At 39.9% G+C, this 20120-nt stretch overlaps 2 protein-coding genes across 2 annotated transcripts in view; both read right to left on the reverse strand.

Moving 5' to 3' along the window:
* AADACL3 (arylacetamide deacetylase like 3) overlaps positions 1-4581 on the reverse strand; it is a 127372-nt gene extending 122791 nt beyond the window's left edge. Inside the window, exons 1-2 of the mRNA XM_061160717.1 lie at positions 4465-4581; positions 2994-3049 (exon numbers count right to left, since the gene is read on the reverse strand). The gene's annotated coding sequence lies outside the window, so the exon portion shown is untranslated. The remainder of the gene's footprint in view (positions 1-2993; positions 3050-4464) is intronic.
* Positions 4445-20120, reverse strand: part of SLC9C2 (solute carrier family 9 member C2 (putative)) — an 83861-nt gene continuing 68185 nt past the window's right edge. Inside the window, exons 21-25 of the mRNA XM_061159808.1 lie at positions 15010-15108; positions 12417-12584; positions 10806-10937; positions 6232-6417; positions 4445-4549 (exon numbers count right to left, since the gene is read on the reverse strand). Of these exons, the coding sequence (XP_061015791.1) occupies positions 4445-4549; positions 6232-6417; positions 10806-10937; positions 12417-12584; positions 15010-15108 (690 nt within the window). The remainder of the gene's footprint in view (positions 4550-6231; positions 6418-10805; positions 10938-12416; positions 12585-15009; positions 15109-20120) is intronic.

Here is a 20120-nt window from a genome sequence, read left to right on the forward strand (position 1 = left end):
AAAAATAAATTACCTTAGTATTTAAGCCTCTTTGAGTTGGGTTTTCTGGTACCTGAGGCCAAAAGCATCCTAACTGATACACATAGAATTAAGTGTCCTCTAGTTATTTCAAATAACATGATAATGTGCCTCATAAGATTGTAGACCCCACCACAGGCTGACATCTGTTTTTTTGCTACTGCTTTATCCCCTATCTTGTGGAACTCAAGCTTCAATATGCATTAAACTACATGAGGAGTGTGTTAAAATAAGCAGGTCAGGGCCCTTCCCCCAGACATGGGTTCCACAAGTGGCCAGAAGTTCTTCATCTGTCACAACCCAGGTGATCGTGATGCAGTATACAGCAGACACTGCAGTTCACCATAGCCATTTCCCCTTAATCTTCATGAAAAATACCCAGATTGTATTAAGGGTGCCAAGTTGAGGTGCCAGTTAAAATTCATGCTAAGATGATAGGTGGGTGTGGTCATGTGACAGTGTTGGCCTGTGGTGGGGTCTCTTCCTGAAAGTGCCTTGCCTCACTGAAAAGCAAATGGGATGACTGAGTTACAGATGTCATTTTGCCACCCTGAGGATAAAAGTCACAGGCCAAGGATGAAAGATAGGGAGTCTGAAAGGAAACCGGGTCTGTGATAACTTCCTTAGACAGCCAGACAGTCCTGGCTGCAGGACTGCTGTTAGGTGTGGCTGCACCTAACATTTGTTGACATGTAAGGGATCCACGAGCCACTCAGAAATACTGCCCTGTTCTAGGTATCTGGAGAGGCTTGACTTTTTCTCTTGTGTTTTCTTCTATTCTTTCTTCTATTATGGTTTTCCCTGGAGTAGAGAATCATGTATTCTTTTAAAATCTTGTTGAAATGAAAAGGAATAATGGATCCTAACTATTAAACAATCACCATAAAATTCAATTTTATTTGACTTTTTAAAGTAAAATGAAAAGTGATATTATATAGTACTATGCAATGTAAGATTGTTAATTTCTCCTAAACTGCTTTTAATAACTAAGATTATGGAACATGGTTCCATTCTTCAATATTTACTAGATTGAGGATGGGGGGAAATAATTTTACTCTATAAAATGTTAGGGAGGCACTAGTTGTAGCAATAACACATCAAAATTAATAGTTCCTATGCTTTAGATAGTAGTGGGTTAATTGTACAATGCTTTTGATAACTTCTACTCTATCATAGGTTGCTCTCAGCTGGATACAGGATTTCATTTGCTAAACCATAAGTTTAAGGTATCTGAAGGATTTTGAACATCTCAGGTATAAATGCAACTACTTAAAATTAGAGCTTTTGCAGCAGTCCATCAAAATTGTTTGTAAAATAAACGCAGAGATAAATTGCTTTAGCAGTTTGTGAGTAAACTCCTTGCCAGGTAGTGTTTCAGCACTTGAGTCAGGATATTAGCTCGGTCTCTAAACTGACTCCACGTATCACATAAGTGCCATTAAAGTCCTTTTCTAAAATGGGATCCAATTTCCAACTATAAAAGAAAGTCAAAAGTAACATATGAGACTATGAGCATTTCAGAAAAAAAGAAAAACAGTAAGTGCAATCAGAAAACCTACTGAAAAGTTTCCATTTAATTATCTGGAACACTCCCTTTAGAAGAGCTTACATATTAAAGACTTTGCGTAAGTAGGTACTGGTGCATCACTATCCCAACAAACATCATCTTGTAAAGAGATCCATTCACTTAGTTAGAATAGTGTATCAAAGTGCACTTAAAGAGAAATGTGAGGAGAGTTGAATTCCTGTTAACTTTGTGACTGATTGCAAGACAAACTGGAAACTTTTCTCCTAATTGTAGTGAGAATTTTTTAAATAAGGGGACCTGGAAGAGACAGTGGCAAGCGACAAGCCAAATTGCTAGACGCCTAATGAGGTGTCACATTTGTGAAATAGATCCCTTTAAGAAAGAGGATGACCCAGGAAGACTGCCTACAAGGAATTCAATTGCTTTGTTTAGAGGAACCAATAACCATAGGTTTGGTCAATGCAACTTTCCTTTCCCCAACAGACACACTGCAGACCACCCTGATTGTCGTAAATGATAGTCATAGGCCCAGAATTTCTATTAAAAGTTTCTTAGGGTGGTGTGATGGTCAAGGGACTTATGAAGCTGCATTTCCACAGCACATCATTTTTTCATAGAAGACATGTTTTCTGGAGTGACTTGGCAACTGGGGGAGGGAGGGTGCTGAAGGCTCCTGAAGCCCATTCTTGGCACCACTGTTGTTGCTACATGACCCACTCCTGCGTTTGCCCACCATCCTGTTGCACTGTCATAGCTGTCTTCTCCAATCCAATCCACTCAGCAGTGGGCTCTGGCCCAAGTGAACTCTCTTAGGGGCCCTCACAGAGATCCCTTGAGTAACAAGGGATCTACCCTCCTCCCCACCAGACTTGCCTCCATATTGTCCTTGCCCAGTGTGACCAGCCCTCTCCCTTGCCTGCCAATGATCCCTGGATTTGGGATGATTCCACATGCCAAGAGGCAACTAAGCCTGTGTGCCACAACTAACTTGGGCCTGCGTTCTAGAGCCTAGGAGCTGCAACTATTGAAGCCTGCATGCCTAGAGCCTGTGCTCTGCAACAAGAGAAGCCACAGCAATGAGAAGCCTGCACACCACAATGACAGTAGTCCCTGCTTGCCGTAACTCGAGATAGCCCATGGATAGCAATAAAGACCCAGTGCAGCCAAAATTAATTTTTTTTAAATAAATAAATATCACAGAAGGGAATTAGGAGGGGGGAAATTGGAAGAGGGAATCACAACAAAATTACGATTTTCAAAAATATTCTATAATTTTAACTGTTAAGTAATTCAGGTGAACTCTAATCCCAATTTTCCCATATTAAAGCAGTCCCACTAAGAGTTTCTTTTCTCGCCACCTACATGTTGCTACTTCACTTCACAACTTATTTTCACTGTGTAGTTTAATAGTCACAATAAGAAAAATCCAAAGTGTCAAGTTAATTACCTCATCTTTTTTCTTCCACTGGTAGTCTCTCTTAGTCATTCCAAGACCAGTGTTGCCTGAGCCAATCCAAATAAATGCATAAAAGAGAAAAATTACATTAGCAATTTCAGAGTACTGGTAGCGAAAGGATATTCTGAAATCTCAGTTTTCTTCCTCCCTTCAAGTCTCCCCATTCAGATGGGCTTTTTACATTTTTCCCTCAAGGAGATTTGTGAACTAGGCTCACAAAAGTACAATACAAGGGCTGGCAAATCCAAATGAGAACAGGTAGGTCACACAGACTGAGTGGTTTGGATATAACACAAGAGGGAGGGTGTGGACTGTGGCAAACCACAGAGCATCTGCTTCCTGTGTAGGAGCCAGCGATGCTCAGCTCTATCTGGTTGTTGCCACACACAGACAAAAGGACTGAGTGTTCAAGACTTTCCAGTTTTTTTTAAGACAAGCTCAAAATCTGTATTTTTTTTTTTAATGTGAAATTTCTGGATGTTTATACTTGACAATTTTAAAAGAAAACACAGATGTAAGCCAAATACAGTGTACTGGCTGGATCAAGTCCATGGGACTGCCACTTGTGACTTTCATCCCAGACTCATTGGGGAATGCAGATAATATATTTCCCTCACTCTAAAAATTTCGCCAACTCAATAGCCCTCGGGGTGCCCTATGGAGCTGACACTAGACCCTGAGCTCCCAGCCTTGCCATATACTCCTGTCCCCCAGGAGTGCTGTGAAAGCAGCAGAGTGGCAGACCTAAAGACACTGTGAAGGCTAAATTAGAGGAGCAAATCAAGGATGATTGTGTTTTCAAGCTGGAGTAGCTGGGGAAATGGTGACCCTGTGCTTGGTAAGGCAGGATGCTAAGCACTGAACAAAAGATCTTGAATGCATTTTCCCTACAGCAAGGCCTTCCTAGAAAGTCTTCTTTACAGTAGGCTTAGCACCATGATATAAGCAAATAGGCATCATATGCACTTAGTGACAATAATTATGTAGTGACTATCAAAGTCACCTCAAAGCAAGTCATTTGAGTTTTGGTTGTGACCGTGGCTTGGACTATTCCATGAGCATGGGTTAGATTCTATATTCCCTTTGGTCGTTGAGAGAAGACCCGCTCCCACACTTGGGCCTGCTGTGTGAGTCTATTCCCCCACCCCCCACTCCTGCTCTGTCCCCCAGCAGCACTATGGGGCTCCAGCTTATAGGATCAGAGTAAAGGTAGCAGCTGCTACCCCCAACAGGGTTGTGGAAGGAGACACACGAGAGAGCAGAGCCACCTGGACTTCAGTGTCTGAAAGTCTCTGAAATGTGACCTCTCGGAAGCAGTGTGGCAGCCAGGGTGGGCCCAAGAATGGAGACAGATGACAAACGCATACAGCGCCCTCAAATCATTTTTTTAGAATAAAATGAAGCTCACATATCAAAATTCTTTCTCAGTGGTTTGCCTACGACTAAAGAGCTACCCCCTTACCCATGACCTTGGCATTGTCATCATTTTTGTCAGGCGCAGGTGCTTGGATAACCAACAGCTTGCTTAAATCTGAAGTTCCCTGAACCTAAAGGAGAAAAGTCAAAATCAGTCAAAAGAGCATTCTTTGACCTCTAAACTGGCTGCCTCCTAGCCTTTCCAAAGAATATAAAAAAATAAGCCAAACATAGAACTGAGCCTCCAACCTAAGCTCTATCTTTTTCATTTCAAATCCTCTTTTACCTTGTTTCAAAGAGTCTAGGATAGGTAGGGGATGGGTGGATGGATGGATGGAAGGATGGAAGAACAGTTGAATGAATGGATTCTTACATGGGCTCATGGCTTAATACATGAAAAAGTAAGCAATCAAAAATGTAAAATAATTTTAAGAAGTCTTGGGCCAGGAAGTTATCTTTTGCATTTTTATAAATATCAGAAAGGAAATTTCTACACCTTACTTGTAACCAGCTTGGAAAATGGAATCCCCAGCATCCACTGAGTTACTTTTATTCCAGCATTAATATTCAAGGGCTCAGGCCCTAGCCTTCCCAGATAGGAACATAAATAAGCTTTTTTCCCTGAGCTTTTGCCCCAGCTGCCACAAAATCTGCCCTCCCAGAATGCAAGCAGCATATGTAAGTCACATATAACTATCATTTCTAGATATTATCACATTTTATCTCATTTAATCCCCACAAGAAACTTATGAGATGGCTGCTGCTATTATCCTCATCTTAGTAAGAGGAAACTGAGGGTCAGAAGGCATCTTTCTAGGTGCCTAGCATCACACACCTAGTGGGCACAGGCGTCAGGTCTTAAACCCAAGTATGCCTGACTCCAAACTCTGGTGTCTTAACAAAACTGTGTGGATTGCTCCCGTGGTCCCCTACCCCTTATTTCAAAGTTAAAGTGATTTTTCACTTTCTATTTTAAAAAAAATTAAATTACCTTCACCTTCTGAACTGTTGGGAGATTGACAAAATAAGTATGTTAGGAAAGTGGCAAGTGCACTTTTTAGGAGCTTAACCAACTTTTCTAGGACTCAAGTTTTCATTAAATTAATGACCTTTCTCAGCCTGAACAAGCAGAAAAGGTCTCTCCCAAAGGGGAGAAACTTGTTACCAAAAGAGAGACATGCTAGCTTTTCTCACAGCCTCTTAGTCCTCATACTTGGGCTCTGTCCTCACGTCACAGCTGTGGTCTAACAGCAAGTGGCTTCACGCATTAGGGACCTGGCTTCTATTCTTCCCATCCCCTGTTATATCCCAGGCACTCAACCGTCCCCCTCCCTTACAGAGGCGTGGAATGATGAGGCTTAGGGTCCTCTACTGAGTTGTGCCCCTAGGCCTTAATGTGGCAACAAAGTGACATGACCCTGACACATCTCCCTTCTTATCGACCAGCACAGATACTTCCAGAACCATCCTAGCAAGCAGTGTCACTGCCTTACACACAAACTAGGAAAAATGCTCCCCATCCTTCTCTGGGGAGGCACAGCCCATGCCAGGGCAAAGAGCTTGGCAAGCAGAGAGTAGGCAGATCCCTGCCCACTGGCCCCTCAGGCACACTCTCATGCAGGGCACAACTTGCACAACGCAGCACACAAGCCCTGGGGGCATTCTGGCTGTTTTGTTAAGGGCAGGTGAGAACTATAGGGTCTTTCTAGGTTTAGAGAAACCTAAATTTCTTTAAGATGGTTAGTTGAGGTTTTAAAGTCACTTATGGGGCACCATGAAAAGCAAAAGACTCTTAAGAAATGACCCTCCTTACCTGTTCACAGGTTTTAGGTAAAATGCAAGGTGCAAAATATGGTACCTCTGTCTTGGTATCAATAACACTGCCATACACAAGAATAACAAATTTCATGTTCACGTTATCAATACTCATTTCATTATAGCTTGATAAAGTCTCCACATATGCATGATTGAGCGTCACACACTTCTGAAATTTTAGGTCCTACAATAAAATTAGATTTTTTTCTATAAATCATATAAAATAACACATGATATCAAGAAGAAAGCATATTCCACATGAAAAGATGTTCAACAGCATTAATCATCAGGGGAATGCAAACCAGCTCAACAGAATGGCTATCATCAAAAAGACAACAAGTAACAAGTACTGGCAAGGATGTAGAGAAAAGGGGGAATCTTTTGTGGACTATTGGTGGGATTGTAAATTGGTGCAGCCACTATGTAAAATAGTAGGAAGTTCCTCAAAAAATTAAAAATTAAACTACCATATGATCTAGCAGTCTCACTCCTAGGCATATATCCAAAGAAAAGATACATGCATCCCAATGTTCACTGGACCAATTTTCACAATAGCCAAGGCATGGAGACAACCTAAATGTCCAAAAACAGAGGAATGGACAAAGAAGACGCGGTACATATATACCATAGAATAGAACAGAATGAAGTAATGCTGTTTGCAGCAACATGGATGGACCTAGAGATTATCATACTAAGTGAAAGAAGCCAGACACTGAAAAACAAACATCATGTGACATCATTTATTATGTGGAATCTTAAAAAATGATACAAATGAACTCATGTACAAACTTATGATTACCAAAGAGTGAGGGAGGGATAATCACATAAACACTACTATATATAAAATAGATAGCCAACAAGTATGTATTATATAGCACAGGGAACTATACTGATGTTTTGTAATAGTCTCTAAGGCAAAAAGAATCTGAAAAAGGATACAATATATATATTATAACTGAATCACATTGCTGTACACACAAAAATAACAAAACATTATAAATCAAGTATACTTCAATTTGTTTTTCAAAAAAATCCATGTGTAGGTGTTTGTGTGGACATAGTTTTTGGACATAGTTTTTTAACTCCTTTGGGTAAATATCAAAGAGAGTGCTTGCTGGATCATATGGCAGGAGCATGTTAGTTTTGTAAGAAACCACCAAACTCTCTTTCGAATTCTCACCAGCAATGAAGAAGAGTTCTTGTTGCTCCACACCCTTGCCAGCATGTGGTGTTGTCACTGGCCAATTAATAGGTATATAACAGTACCACTTCCTTTGTGGATCGCTGCCTTGTTGTGGCAAAGGGGCTTGCATAACACAATGAAGCCTACGAGCCATGTTCTGCAGGGCCACCCTAGACAGACAGGTCACAGCAGAGAGTTCTGACAAAACGTGATCCACTGGAGGAGGGAATGGCACACCACCCCAGAGTGCCATGAGAACCTCATGAACTGCATAAAAGGTCAGAAAGATATGACACCAAAAGATGAGTCCTGCAGGTCTGAAGGTGTCCAGTACGCTACTGGGGAAGAGCGGAGGAGAATTACCAGTAGTAATGAATAGATTCAAGGGACTAGATCTAGTTAACAGGGTGTCTGAAGAACTATTGACAGAGATTCGTAATACTGCACAGGAGGCGGCAAACAATACCATCCCAAAGAAAAAGAAAAGCAAGAAGGCAAAGTGGTTATCTGAGGAGGCCTTACAAATAGCAGAAGAACGAAGAGAAGCAAAAAACAAGGGAGAGAGATAAAAGTACATCCAATAAACACAGGGTCCCCAAAAATAGCTAGAAGGGACAAGAAGGGCTTCTTTAATAAACAATGCTTAATAACAGAAGAAAACAACAAAAAGGGAAAGACTAGAGATCTCTTCAGAAAAACTGGAAACATCAAGGGAGCATTCCGCCCTAAGATATGCACAATAAAGGATAAAAGTGGTAGAGATCTATAGAAGCAGAAGAGATCAAGAAGAAATGGAAAGAATACACAGAAGAACTGTATAAAAAAAGATCTTAATGAACCGGATTACTATAATGGTGTGGTTAGTCACCTAGATCCAGACATTCTGGAGTGTGAAGTCAAGTGGGCCTTAAGAAGCACTGCTATTAATAAAGCTAGTGGATGAGATGAAATTCCAGCAGAACTATTCAAATCCCTAAAGGATGATGCCATCAGGGTTTTGCATTCATTATGTTGGCAAATCTGGAACACCCAGCAATGGCCAGAGGATTAGAAAAGGTCAATGTTCATCCCAGTCCCCAAGAAGGGTAGCAAAGAATGTGCTAACCATTGGACAACTGCACTAATCTCCCATGCTAGTAAGTGAACCAAAAGTCACTCAGTCGTGTCCGACTCTTTGTGACTCCATGGACTATACAGTCCATGGAATTCTCCAGGCTATAATACTTTCCCTTCTCCAGAGGATCTTCCCAACCCAGGGAATCTTCCCAACCAGGGATCAAACCCAGTTCTCCTGCATTGCAGGCAGATTCTTTACCAGCTGAGCCACAAGGGAAGCCCAGCAAGGTTCATGCTTAAAATCTTGCATGTCAGGCTAGGCTTCAACCTTATGTGAACCAAGAACTTCCAGATGTCCAAGTTGGGTTTAGGAAAGGTACAGAAACTAGAGATCAAATTTCCAACATTCACTGGATTATACAGGAAGTAAGGGAATTTCAGAAAAACATTTCTGTTTCCTTTGACAGTGTGGATCATGACAAACTGTGGAAAGCTCTTAAAGACAGATCATCTTATCTGTCTCCTGAGAAACCTGTATGGGTCAAAAAGCAATAGAAGTATGGAACAACTGATTGGTTCAAGACTGAGACAGGAGTACAACAGGGCTGTCTGCTGTCACCCTATTTGCTTAACCTATACACTGAGCACATCATGAGAAATGCCAGGCTGGATGAGTTACAAGCTGGAATCAAGATAGGCAGGAGAATCATCAACAACCTCAGATATGCGGATGATACCACTGTGATGGCGAAAGTGAAGAGGAACTAAAGAGCCTCTTGAGGAGGGTGAGGGAGGAGAGTAAAAGAGCCAGCTTAAGACTAAATATCAAAAAAACTAAGATCATGGCATCTGGCCCCATTACTTCATGGCAAATATCAGGGGAAAAGGTGGAAGCAGGGACAGATTTCCTCTTCTTGGGCTCCAAAATCACTGCGGATGGTGACTGTAGTCATGAAATCAGAAGACGATTGCTTCTTGGCAGGAAAGCGATGACAAACCTAGACAGTGTGTTGAAAAGGAGGGACATTACTCTGCCGACAAAGGTCTGTTTAGTCAAGGCTATGGTCTTCTCAATGGTCATGTACAGTTGTGAGAGCTGGACCATAAAGAAGGCAGAATGCTAAATAACTGATGCCTTCGAACTGTGGTGCTGGAGAAGACTCCTGAAAGTCCTTTGGTCAGTGAGATCAAACCAGTCAATCTTAAGGGAGATCAACCCTGAATATTAACTGGAAGGACTGATGCTGAAGCTGAAGCTCCAGTAATTTGGTCATCTGATACAAATAGATGACTCATTGGAAAAGTCCCTGGTGCTGGGAAGGATTGAGGACAGAAGGAGAAGAGGGTGTCAGAGGATGAGATGGCTGAATGGCATCACCAATGCAATGAACATGAACTTGGGCAAACTCCGAGAGATGCTGAGAGACAAGGAGGCCTGGCAAGCTGCAGTCAGTACCTGGGGTCACAGTCAAACAGGACTGGGCAACTGAACAACAACAGTGGTATCACATTGTTGCATTTCTCTGATGACGTATGATATGGAGTATCTCTTCCTATATTTACTTGCTATTCATATATCTTCTCTGGTGAAGTTATCTATTATCAGCTTTGGCCCACTTTTTAATCAGGCTGGGTTTTTTCCCTACTGTTGAGTTTTAAAGCTCCTTGTATATTTTGGATAATAGTTCTTTATCTGATATGTCTATTGCAAATATTTTCTCCCAGTCTGTAGTTTGTCTTCTAATTTTCTTAATATATGCTCATTTTTAACCCAATATTTGTATTCAGTATCACAATTCAATGAATGTTCTTAAACTTCAGGTTTGTCACTTCCCCAGTTCCTAACTCATGGTAGGGGCTCAAAAAATTACTAAATGGAATGCAAATATAGGTTGTAAATTGTACCAGTCCAAGACCAGACCTGAAATGCTACTTTTTGAAGAGAAAGTTCATAGATGAGGCTTGGTAAACTCAATAAAAATTTGAAAAAGCAAATAATTTATAATAACATAGGTAGATAGAATAATAAACATCAAACTTGTGCTCAGTAACTCACTAATTAATGCTATGCTTGATTCTTGGGGATCTACCTATTTAAGATTTGCTTACTCTCTTATTTTTAAGGGATGACTGGGGGTAGCCTGGGAAAAATCAGCTATCACAAGGGACCAATGACCTGTAGGAACTCAGAATAACAGAGTAGTAAAGGTTCTGAAATCTTACTTTGAAAGATCAAACATACCTTCTTTTCTCTGTCTCCAAAATAGGAAATTTATTTTGTAAAAAAAATACAGGAAATAAAACTTCATTCATATTTTAATCATGCAACTTACCTCATCAACAAGACTTGATTCAAAATACTGATAGGCAATACTGAGAGCAAGCTTCAGCCATATTTTATATTCCAGGGATGGCCAGAAGAAATCAAAGCCTTCATATAAATCCTCCAGGGAGATAAAGCAGGCCTGAAATGACAAGGCATCAAACAGTATGCTTGATTTGAAACTAAATTATGAAATCATCAGAAAAACAAATGCCTGTAGGACTTCCCTGGTGGTACAGTGGATGAGAATCTACCTGTCAATGCAGGGGACATGGGTTCAACCCCTGGTCCAGAAAGATTCCATGCACCTCAGAGCAACTAAGCTCATGAACCACACAACTACTGAGACTGCATGCTGCAACTACGGAAGCTCCTGTGCCTAGAGCCTGTGCTCTGCAGTAAGAGAAGCCACAGCAATGAGAAGCCTATGCACCGCAAAGAAAAGTAGCTCCCACTCACCACAATTAGAGAAAGCCCTCAACAGCAATGAAGACCCAGCATAGCCAAACATTTTTTAAAAGCCTGTAGGTTTCATCTTCACCTAACCTCCTAGAAAAACTATCAACTCTAGTATATTAATTTTGATACTCTGCTATTTAAGTATAAGATGATAAAATGTACAGTCCAATTAAAGCTATAGACCTAATACTAGTCCAGAAAATTTTATATTAATCAATAGCTAGGATAATCATGAGCCCAAGATTATGGAGCTAAGCCACATAAACTTATTTATTTTTATTGCCACAGTAGGTAACATGAGCTCATTCATAGTATTTGCTTTCAGAGCAAAGTGCCAATCCAAACAAGGAAGACGACTCTCAGAATTCAAGCTACCTGAACTTCAGTGAATTCAGTTCAGCCTTGTGAATACATTCGTGTTTTCTATTCTTTTCCAAAAGTGAAATGGTATGAAACTGATAAAGCAACATTCCTTTCTGTCTGTCACACTCCTAAGACTCTGCACCTTGCTCCATTGCATCTAATAGTACCCAAAGCTTGAGAATTCTTTGTAAGTAGGAAGTTTCACTAATTTCTATTTGAATTGCCCACAGCTAGCCCACTATCAGACCACTTATTTGTTAAATAAAATTCTTACTTAGCAAGTGAAAAATGGAAGAAAGAGATTTGAAACACAAGTATTCTTTAAAAACACTACTTCCATAATGGTAGCCATTTATGGAGCACCAAAACATGCCAGGCATCTTACATATGTGTTTTCCTTACCTTTCTAACATCAGAAGTTAGATATTTTCTCTTCTAATTAAAAAAAGTGACAAAGACTCTTCGGTTAAAACATCTCCCTCCAGTTCAAGAGCGAGGGAACATAGGTATACCTATGGCTGATTCATGTTGATGTTTGGCAGAAACCAACACAATACTGTAAAGCAATTATCCTTCAATTAAAAATAAATAAATTTAACTATTTAAAAAAAAATCTCCCTCCAGACACCCTAGTCGATGTGAGACATCAAATTGGCCTTTCTCAGCTACACTGCTTCACAATAGCTGGTTGGATTGACTAAGATAATAGAACCCCAAAACAGAAAAGTGCTGGCACTCCTTACTGACTTGAGGAAGAATTAACTAACAACCCACAATACAGACAGAACAAGGTGCTTACCTGCAAAATAGTTTCACAGATGGCAGTATATTCAATTTCACGCTTAAGTAGACAGCTCAACTCTCCAATTACGTCTCCACTGGTACAGTACTCTGTAAACCTAGTTGTGGACTCTCTGTCAGGCCTTAGGCTCCTGTCTATTCCAAAAGTAGGAGGTGAACTCTCCAACTGCAATGGGGAAATAATTGAGCAAAGGGAAATACAAAATTAAGAGCCCTTGACCAAACCCTAGGAGCTCCCAGTGTTTCTTGCAATTATTACAATAGAAGGAAAAGATTCTTTATGAATCCTTTCAGATGGGAAGGAGGAATGGGCTTCCAAAAATCATTTCTTTCACATTTCAACTCTCCAAGCTGAGACTGTTTCCAATCTTTAGCTTTACAGATGACCCCTATTTACCTTCCTTATATAAAAATTCCATCAAAAGTAGTCATAGCAGTCTGCCACTAAATGCAAGTAACCACTCTAAGTCTATTAGATATTCTTAGCATAATGGGCTAATGCCTCAACTGCATTTGATGCATTTGATGCATAAACCAGATAATGAATATGCCCCCAAGCCAAGTCATAATTTCAGCAGAAATCTTGCCTCCCTTAAGATGCTTAAGAATAATTACCATGAGACATTAGCAGAAAAAGGTTTTAGGATGAACACAGGATGGTTGAGTTACTTCAGGAAAAGAACTGGTAGGCATGGGTGGGGGTAAAAAAAAGTCATCTTTCTTTTCAGGAGATTCAAAAGATTTCAGGAGGAAGATGCAAGAATTAACCAGAAGGATTACAGAACTTTCCAGAAAGTTTAGTTGTAAGTGCCAAATAGGAAGGTTGTTGCCCAAGAGACAAGAAATGGAAAGAAGTCACTGAAGGAATTGCTGTGAAAGTTGTACCCTCTCCTAGCGAGTACCACCATTCAAACTTGTAGAGGCACTCATGCTTCCAAAGAACTCCGACATTTTTAAACTTAATTTTTAATGAAGTCCAAAAGCCTTTTGAGTACAATAAGTCCCCTACACGCAAACAAGTTCCATTCTGAGAGCATGTTCTTAAGTCCAATATGTTTGTCAGTTCAACAAAGTTAACCCAGGTGCCCAGCTAACACAATTGGCTATATAGTACTGTACTGTAATAGGTTTATAATACTTTTCACACAAATAACACATAAAAACAAACACAAAAAACACAGAAAACATCTTTAAGCTTACAGCACAGTACATTGAAAAGTACAGCAGTACAGCGGGCATACAGGGGCACCTCGTATCTTTGAAAGGTTGCAACTTGAAGGTCCGTATGTAGGGGACTTAACAGTAAAGAAGAATGGCTCTGCTTTTTACAAACCAAGGAAAGACGATTACATCAGTGGCAAGCAGAATTTTAAAGAAGGCCTTCCAAGGTTCCTATCTTTTTGTTATTCAATCAAACATTGATCTATGAACTGCTGGGAAGGGATTTTGCAGATAGAATTAAGGTTACTAATCAGCTAAACTTAAAGAGATGATTCTGGATTATCCTGTGGGTTCCAGTGTAATCACATGAGCCCTCAAAGTAGAAAAGGAAGAGGTCAACAAGACTGGAGAGGGACAAATGAATTGATTTCTCTGTCCATCAGTTTTCTCATGAGGTTGATAGAAGGACAAAATGTCATAACATATTGCCATTCTTGATCATCTTTTTAAATGTCACAACTAGCCTCTTCAACTCTTGATCACTGCTAACATACTACATATTTAACTAAGGTATTTTGTCCATTGTTCCATCTCCTTCTATGCTTCTATAAGAAATTGACTTCTAAGAAGACAGGGCTTTTTTGTGTTTTCTCAGTTCTATGCCTAGAATGAACGTGCCTACTGCATGATAATAATGAAGTAAATATTTGTTGAATGAATGAGTAAATGAATGAATGAAAAGTGCCAGACACTTAATAAGTGCTATACATGTGTTAGTTAGTATTTATAATTATAGTTTATTTCCATGATTAATTTTTGTATTTTTAAGGCCTGAAACACTCATTCTAAAAATATAAAGCCAAATATATTATTTGCACTAATAATAAGGGTTTGTCACTTGTAACTGTCATATAGGATCTAGAAATTATGTTGGTCATGGCTGGGGCTCACCCATGAATCCAGCAACCGGTATTCAATTTCTAAAGGATTCTCATCCCTATCACTCTTACTGACAACAAAAACGTCTTATTAGTTAAAAATGGTATGCTCTTCATCCCTATTCAACCTCTGGGAGAATGTGACACTGCGGTGTATTTCCTCAACCTTGACTCTCATTTCCTTTAGATGGGTAACCCAACTACTCCAAGTACTGGGTTCCTTGTGTGACCATCACAGAAAAGACTGTTCCTGCCAGGATTGTTGTAAAGAATAAGTGATAATTATGAAAGCATTTTGTAAGATGGGAAGCACCTTTGAGATGGTGGGTGTTATAATTATATCTCTCAGCTGTGGTGTTAGCTCCAAACAGAAATGGTTTCATTTAGAAATTAAGTTAAAAATTTGAAAGTTTCTTGGTTCCTAAATTTCTCCTTACGTGATCATTACAAATTTCAAGATACATTTGTAGTAAAGAATGAATAGTTCCTTACGATTGCCATTCCTGAAATAATCAAGTAGATTCCTTGCGGCATTTCACCTTCTTTACAAATGACATCTCCGTAGTCAAAATAGGCGAGTTTAGCTCTTTCCTGAAAGAAAAGAAACAGGAAAGGAAAGAAAAAGAATCAACACAAATCTTCATAATCTACTTCTCTAAAGAGAAATAAGATTTTAAAGCTAAAAAGTAGCATGAAAACAAACTATATTCTTTGATTTGTTAATGAGTTGTAATGTTTTAACAAACCTCATTAACTTTTAGGGGAAAAAGGGACAAGCAAGCAAACTGCAGACTTTGTGCTTAGGACCTAGCAGAGTGACTGGCAGAAACACCCAATAAATGCTAGGTTGGATAAATGTTTACAATAAAGTGTAATAATTCTGGTCAAGGATACAGGGGCAGGGTGCTCTGGGAAACAAATTCAGAAAGGTCACAGGAACCCTGACTTGGGTGTTTAGGGAAGGAACAGCTAAACTGAGACCTGAAGGAAGAGTAACAAAAGACAGCCAGGATACCATAAGCTGAAGACCATTCAGGGCAGAGGATTCAGTTTATGCAAAGGCCCATTAGCAAATAGAATAACTGCATTGTGGGGTAACACAGAAGATTCAATACATCTCAGGCGGGGAGGGATGGACACCAGGGTGGAGTTATCCATTAGGCATCAATATACACAGTGTCCAGAGTTCACAGTACTTTTAGGGATTCAAAACAGTGTTTTAGTTTCTTTTAAAATCAGAAGAAAATAAGACAACTTTTAGGTAGAGTAAAATGTCTTAATATTAAAGCATCTAATGCTAATATATTCATCTTTATAGTAACAAAATCACAATGTATAATTTTTTGGTGCTTTTTCATGGAGGTAAAGGCAGAAGTGCCTGGAGTCCGGGTGGAGGCAGGACTGGAGAGGTGAGCCGGAGCCAGGTCTCCAAGGGGCTCACATGCGCAGTAAAAAGCCCACACACTCTGGAGCCCGGGCACCACAACTAGATAAACCATGTGGCACTAGGGAGTCTACGCACTTCAAGGAAAGATCCCATATGAAGTGATGAGGATCTCGTGTGCCACATAAGATCTGACACATCCAAATAAATAATTTTTTTTTTTAAGTCTGAGCTTTTTCCAAAACCAGGGGGTAGTCACTGAAGGGTTTCTAACAGGAGACTTACGGTGACACGTTTGCATTTAACAAAGATGTGGAGGAAATATATTTTTAAATCATTCATAGTAGTTATCGCTTAGTGTAGGGTGGGGAGTGAAAGGATATCACTTTTTACTTGTGAATTATTTTACAGTGTTGAAATAAACGTGGATGACTTCACAATAGTTTTTTTAAAAGCTGGCCTAAAGCCAATTATCCAGCTTATGTATTATTCAGATCTTTATTTTTTTCAATTGTTGTCTTTAGGCTTATCCTCATATACTATTACCTTTTTAATTAACCACAACAGTTGAAGGATGAAAGGAGGAAGGAGTAGTGAAAATTAACTATTGCTGCTGTGATAGAGACCAAGATTGAAATAACATCTATAATGAGGGGGTATTTCTTTTGTTTACTATATGGATTTTTCCATGCATTCCCTGGGCTAACCCTAATGAGAACAATGCTCATGTGCTCCCAATTCATCACATTTTTCTTTAGCCCAGTGAAATCTGATTTAAGTGGCTACCAATAACCAACATATTAAGGAAAAGGGCCACTTAATGAGTGAGCCATGTTAGAGCCAGAGAGCTGCAACTACCAAGCCCACGTGCGGCAATTACTGAAGCCCGGGTGCTCAAAAGCCCGTGCTCCGCAGCAAGAGAAGCCACCGCAATGAGAAGCCCAGCACTGCAATCAAGAGTAGCCCCTGCTCTCTGCACCTAGAGGAAATCCACACAGCAGTGAAGACCCAGCACCACCAAAAATAAATAAATAAACATTTTTTAAAAAGAGTGAGTTATGTCTGAAAGGGGGTGGAGAGAGTCTGACAGCTTTGCTTAGGCATGGCAGGCTAAGGAGTGGAGGAAGCTTGTGCCCTGGTTATAGATTCATCTCAGGTGTATGGAAATTATTAATTTATTGAGTTCCTACCCATTGTTTTTCCCATTCCTCCCCCATTCACCACAGGATGGTCAGTTAATTATACTTGTGAGAACATTACCTATAAAGAACCAAATTCAAATTTTAAACTTGGATATTTTAAAAAACTGAAGAGGATGCAGATTGTAATCAACACCACTTAGATACCTTCTTCCCAGTCCAAGCCCATCCCTCACCTCCCACCCTCTATTCCCCAGACTACCTTCAACGGCCCCTGCCCACTAGGTTTCCCCCTTCTCACAGTCACACTTGTATTCCCCAAACCTGGACATTTGATTCAAGCTAAGCTAGTTGGATTTCTCTCTCAAGAATTTGAACTAAAGGACAAAGAACCTGGGAGTAAGAACTGGGTCATCACAGCCATGTCCTAAAGGAAGAGTCCACAAATTCCTACCACTGACATTCCAGAGCTGGCCTGATTCCTGCCCTGTTCAGGGTTAGTCTGTCAACTGTTTCTTAGCATCTGTTGTTCACTTGCTAAGTCACGTCTCACTCTTTGCGACCCCATGGACTGCAGCATGCCAGGCTTTCCTGTCCTTCACTATCTTCCAGAGGTTGCTCAGATTCATGTCCATTGAGTGGGTGATGCTATCTATCTCATTCCCTGCTGCCCTTTTCTTCTCGTATACCACTGCAATATATTGTTAGTAAGATCCCCTCTTGCTTAAACTAGTTCAGATAGGGTTTTGTTACTTTCAACCATACAAGTCTTAATTTAATTAAATTTGAAATTAATTTCAAAAGGAAAATTCAAAAATTTCTGGCATGAAGTAAACACTAGTATGGCCTAAATGAAATCAGATCTTCAAAGCTCAGTAGAAACCCTCTTATGACTGCTCTCTTTCTAGAAAACAAGGAAAACATTCCCTCATTATAGTTAAACAGATGACATACATCTCCATGTCTAGATCACAAGGCAGAGTAAAACCAAATTTACAGTAAAGCAAGTATCACTCTTTGTCACAGAGTTTTCCTGATTCCAATAGGTTTCAACAAGTTGATGAAAGAGTTATTATTCCTATAATTCATATAACTATGATATAATTCATATAATTACCAGGGCTTCCCTGATAGCTCAGTTGGTAAAGAATCCACCTGCAATGCAGGAGACCCCGGTTCAATTCCTATATCGGGAAGATCTGCTGGAGAAGGGATAGGTTACCCACTCCAGTATTCTTGGGCTTCCCTTGTGGCTCAGCTGGCAAAGAATCCACCTGCAATGTGGGAGACCTGGGTTCGATCCCTGGGTTGGAAGATCCCCTGGAGAAGGGAAAGGCTACCCACTCCAGTATTCTGGTCTGGAGAATTCCATGGACTGGTATAGTCCATGGGGCCACAAAGAGTCAGACACAACTGAGTGACTTTCACTCATATAATAGCCATTTAAAACTAAAACCACGAACTGGTGGTCCATGAGTCATATCCAGTCCACAGATACATTTTGTTTGGCTTGCCCTGCTGCTGCTGCTTATCTTTAAAATTCTGAATTGGTTGCCAAGTTTTAAAATTCACATAAAAACACAGATGTATGGATTCTCCTTTAAAAATTTGACTTTTACATTATTAAATCTAATTATTAAATCAATTTTCAGACTTCATCTTATAATATGTGATCTCTCAGCCTCATATGATATAGTTGATCACTTTCTCCTTCTTGAAATACTTTCTTCACTTAGCTCTGGCACACCATTCTTTTTTTTCTCCTATTTGATGGATAACTCCTCAATTCTTCTTTTTCAGCTTTACTGAGACAGACTACTCAGCAATAAAGAGTCCACCTGCAATGCAGGAGATGCAGGTTCAATCCCTGGGTCAGGAAGGACCCTGAAAGAGGAAATGGCAACCCTCTCCAGTATTCTTGCCAGGGAAAATACAATGGAGAGAGGAGCCTGGCAGTTTATAGTCCATAGGGCTGTGAAGAGTCAGACACAACTGAGTGACTGAGTATACACACACACACAATATAAGTTTAAGATATACAGCATAATGACTTGACATGCACATATTGCAAAATTACTATCACAATAAATTTAGTTAACATACATCACTTGATATAGTTATAAAAATTTTTTCTATGTGATAAGGACTTTTAGATTCTGCTCTCCTAGAGCTTTCAAATATACTGTACATATATGACTATATAACATAGTTATCATGTTGTATACCTAGTATTTTTCTATCTTGTAACTTGGAAGTTTGTACCCTTTAACCCACTTGTCTAATTTACCCAGCTTCCACTCCCCTCCCCTGGCAAAGATCAATCTGATTCATAGCTCACAACTCAACCCTTGGATGTTCATAACAATTTCTTGAGTTATCAAGTTTCAAGGCCTTAAATATTATCTCTATGCTGACAACTCCAAAATGTCTTTCTCCAATTTGACCTCCCACCTACATTCTAGTCATATATCTAATTGCCTACTCAACAGCTCCACTTGGATGTCTAATAGCCTTCTTAAATTTAACTTATTCAGAATCAAACTCTTGCCCAACTCCCACTCCATATAAATCTTCTCTTCCTCATCTAAATAAAGGGCTAATCCATTTTCAGACTATTTTCTATTTTAGCCTAAAATTCTAGAAGTCATTCTTTCTCTCTCTAGCACTCACTCCATCAACATTTATATGCTGTCTCTTCAAAACCTATTGAGTCTGAACTCCTCTCACCACTTTCACTCGTCCAAGTCACTATCATCTCTTGTCTACATTATCATAATCATCTCCTAACTGGATGCCCTGGCTTGCCCTTGACCCCCTACAGCCTATTCTTAACACATCAGCAGATGATCATTTTTAAGTGTAAGTTAGATCATGTCACTTCTCTCTTCAAAACCTTTCAACATGTTTCCACTTAATTCTGAGTAAAAGCCAACATCCTAACACTGACCTACAAAGTTCTACAAACTCAAGCTTGCCATAAACGCTTCGTCTTCATCTCCTCCCTCCAGCACTGGTCCTGCCCACACGGGCCTTTGTGATGCTCCTTGAACAAAGCAGTCAGGGCTTCCCTGGTGGCCCCA

This window comes from Dama dama, chromosome 14 (genome assembly GCF_033118175.1).
Source record: "Dama dama isolate Ldn47 chromosome 14, ASM3311817v1, whole genome shotgun sequence".
Classification (NCBI taxonomy): Eukaryota; Metazoa; Chordata; class Mammalia; order Artiodactyla; family Cervidae; genus Dama; species Dama dama.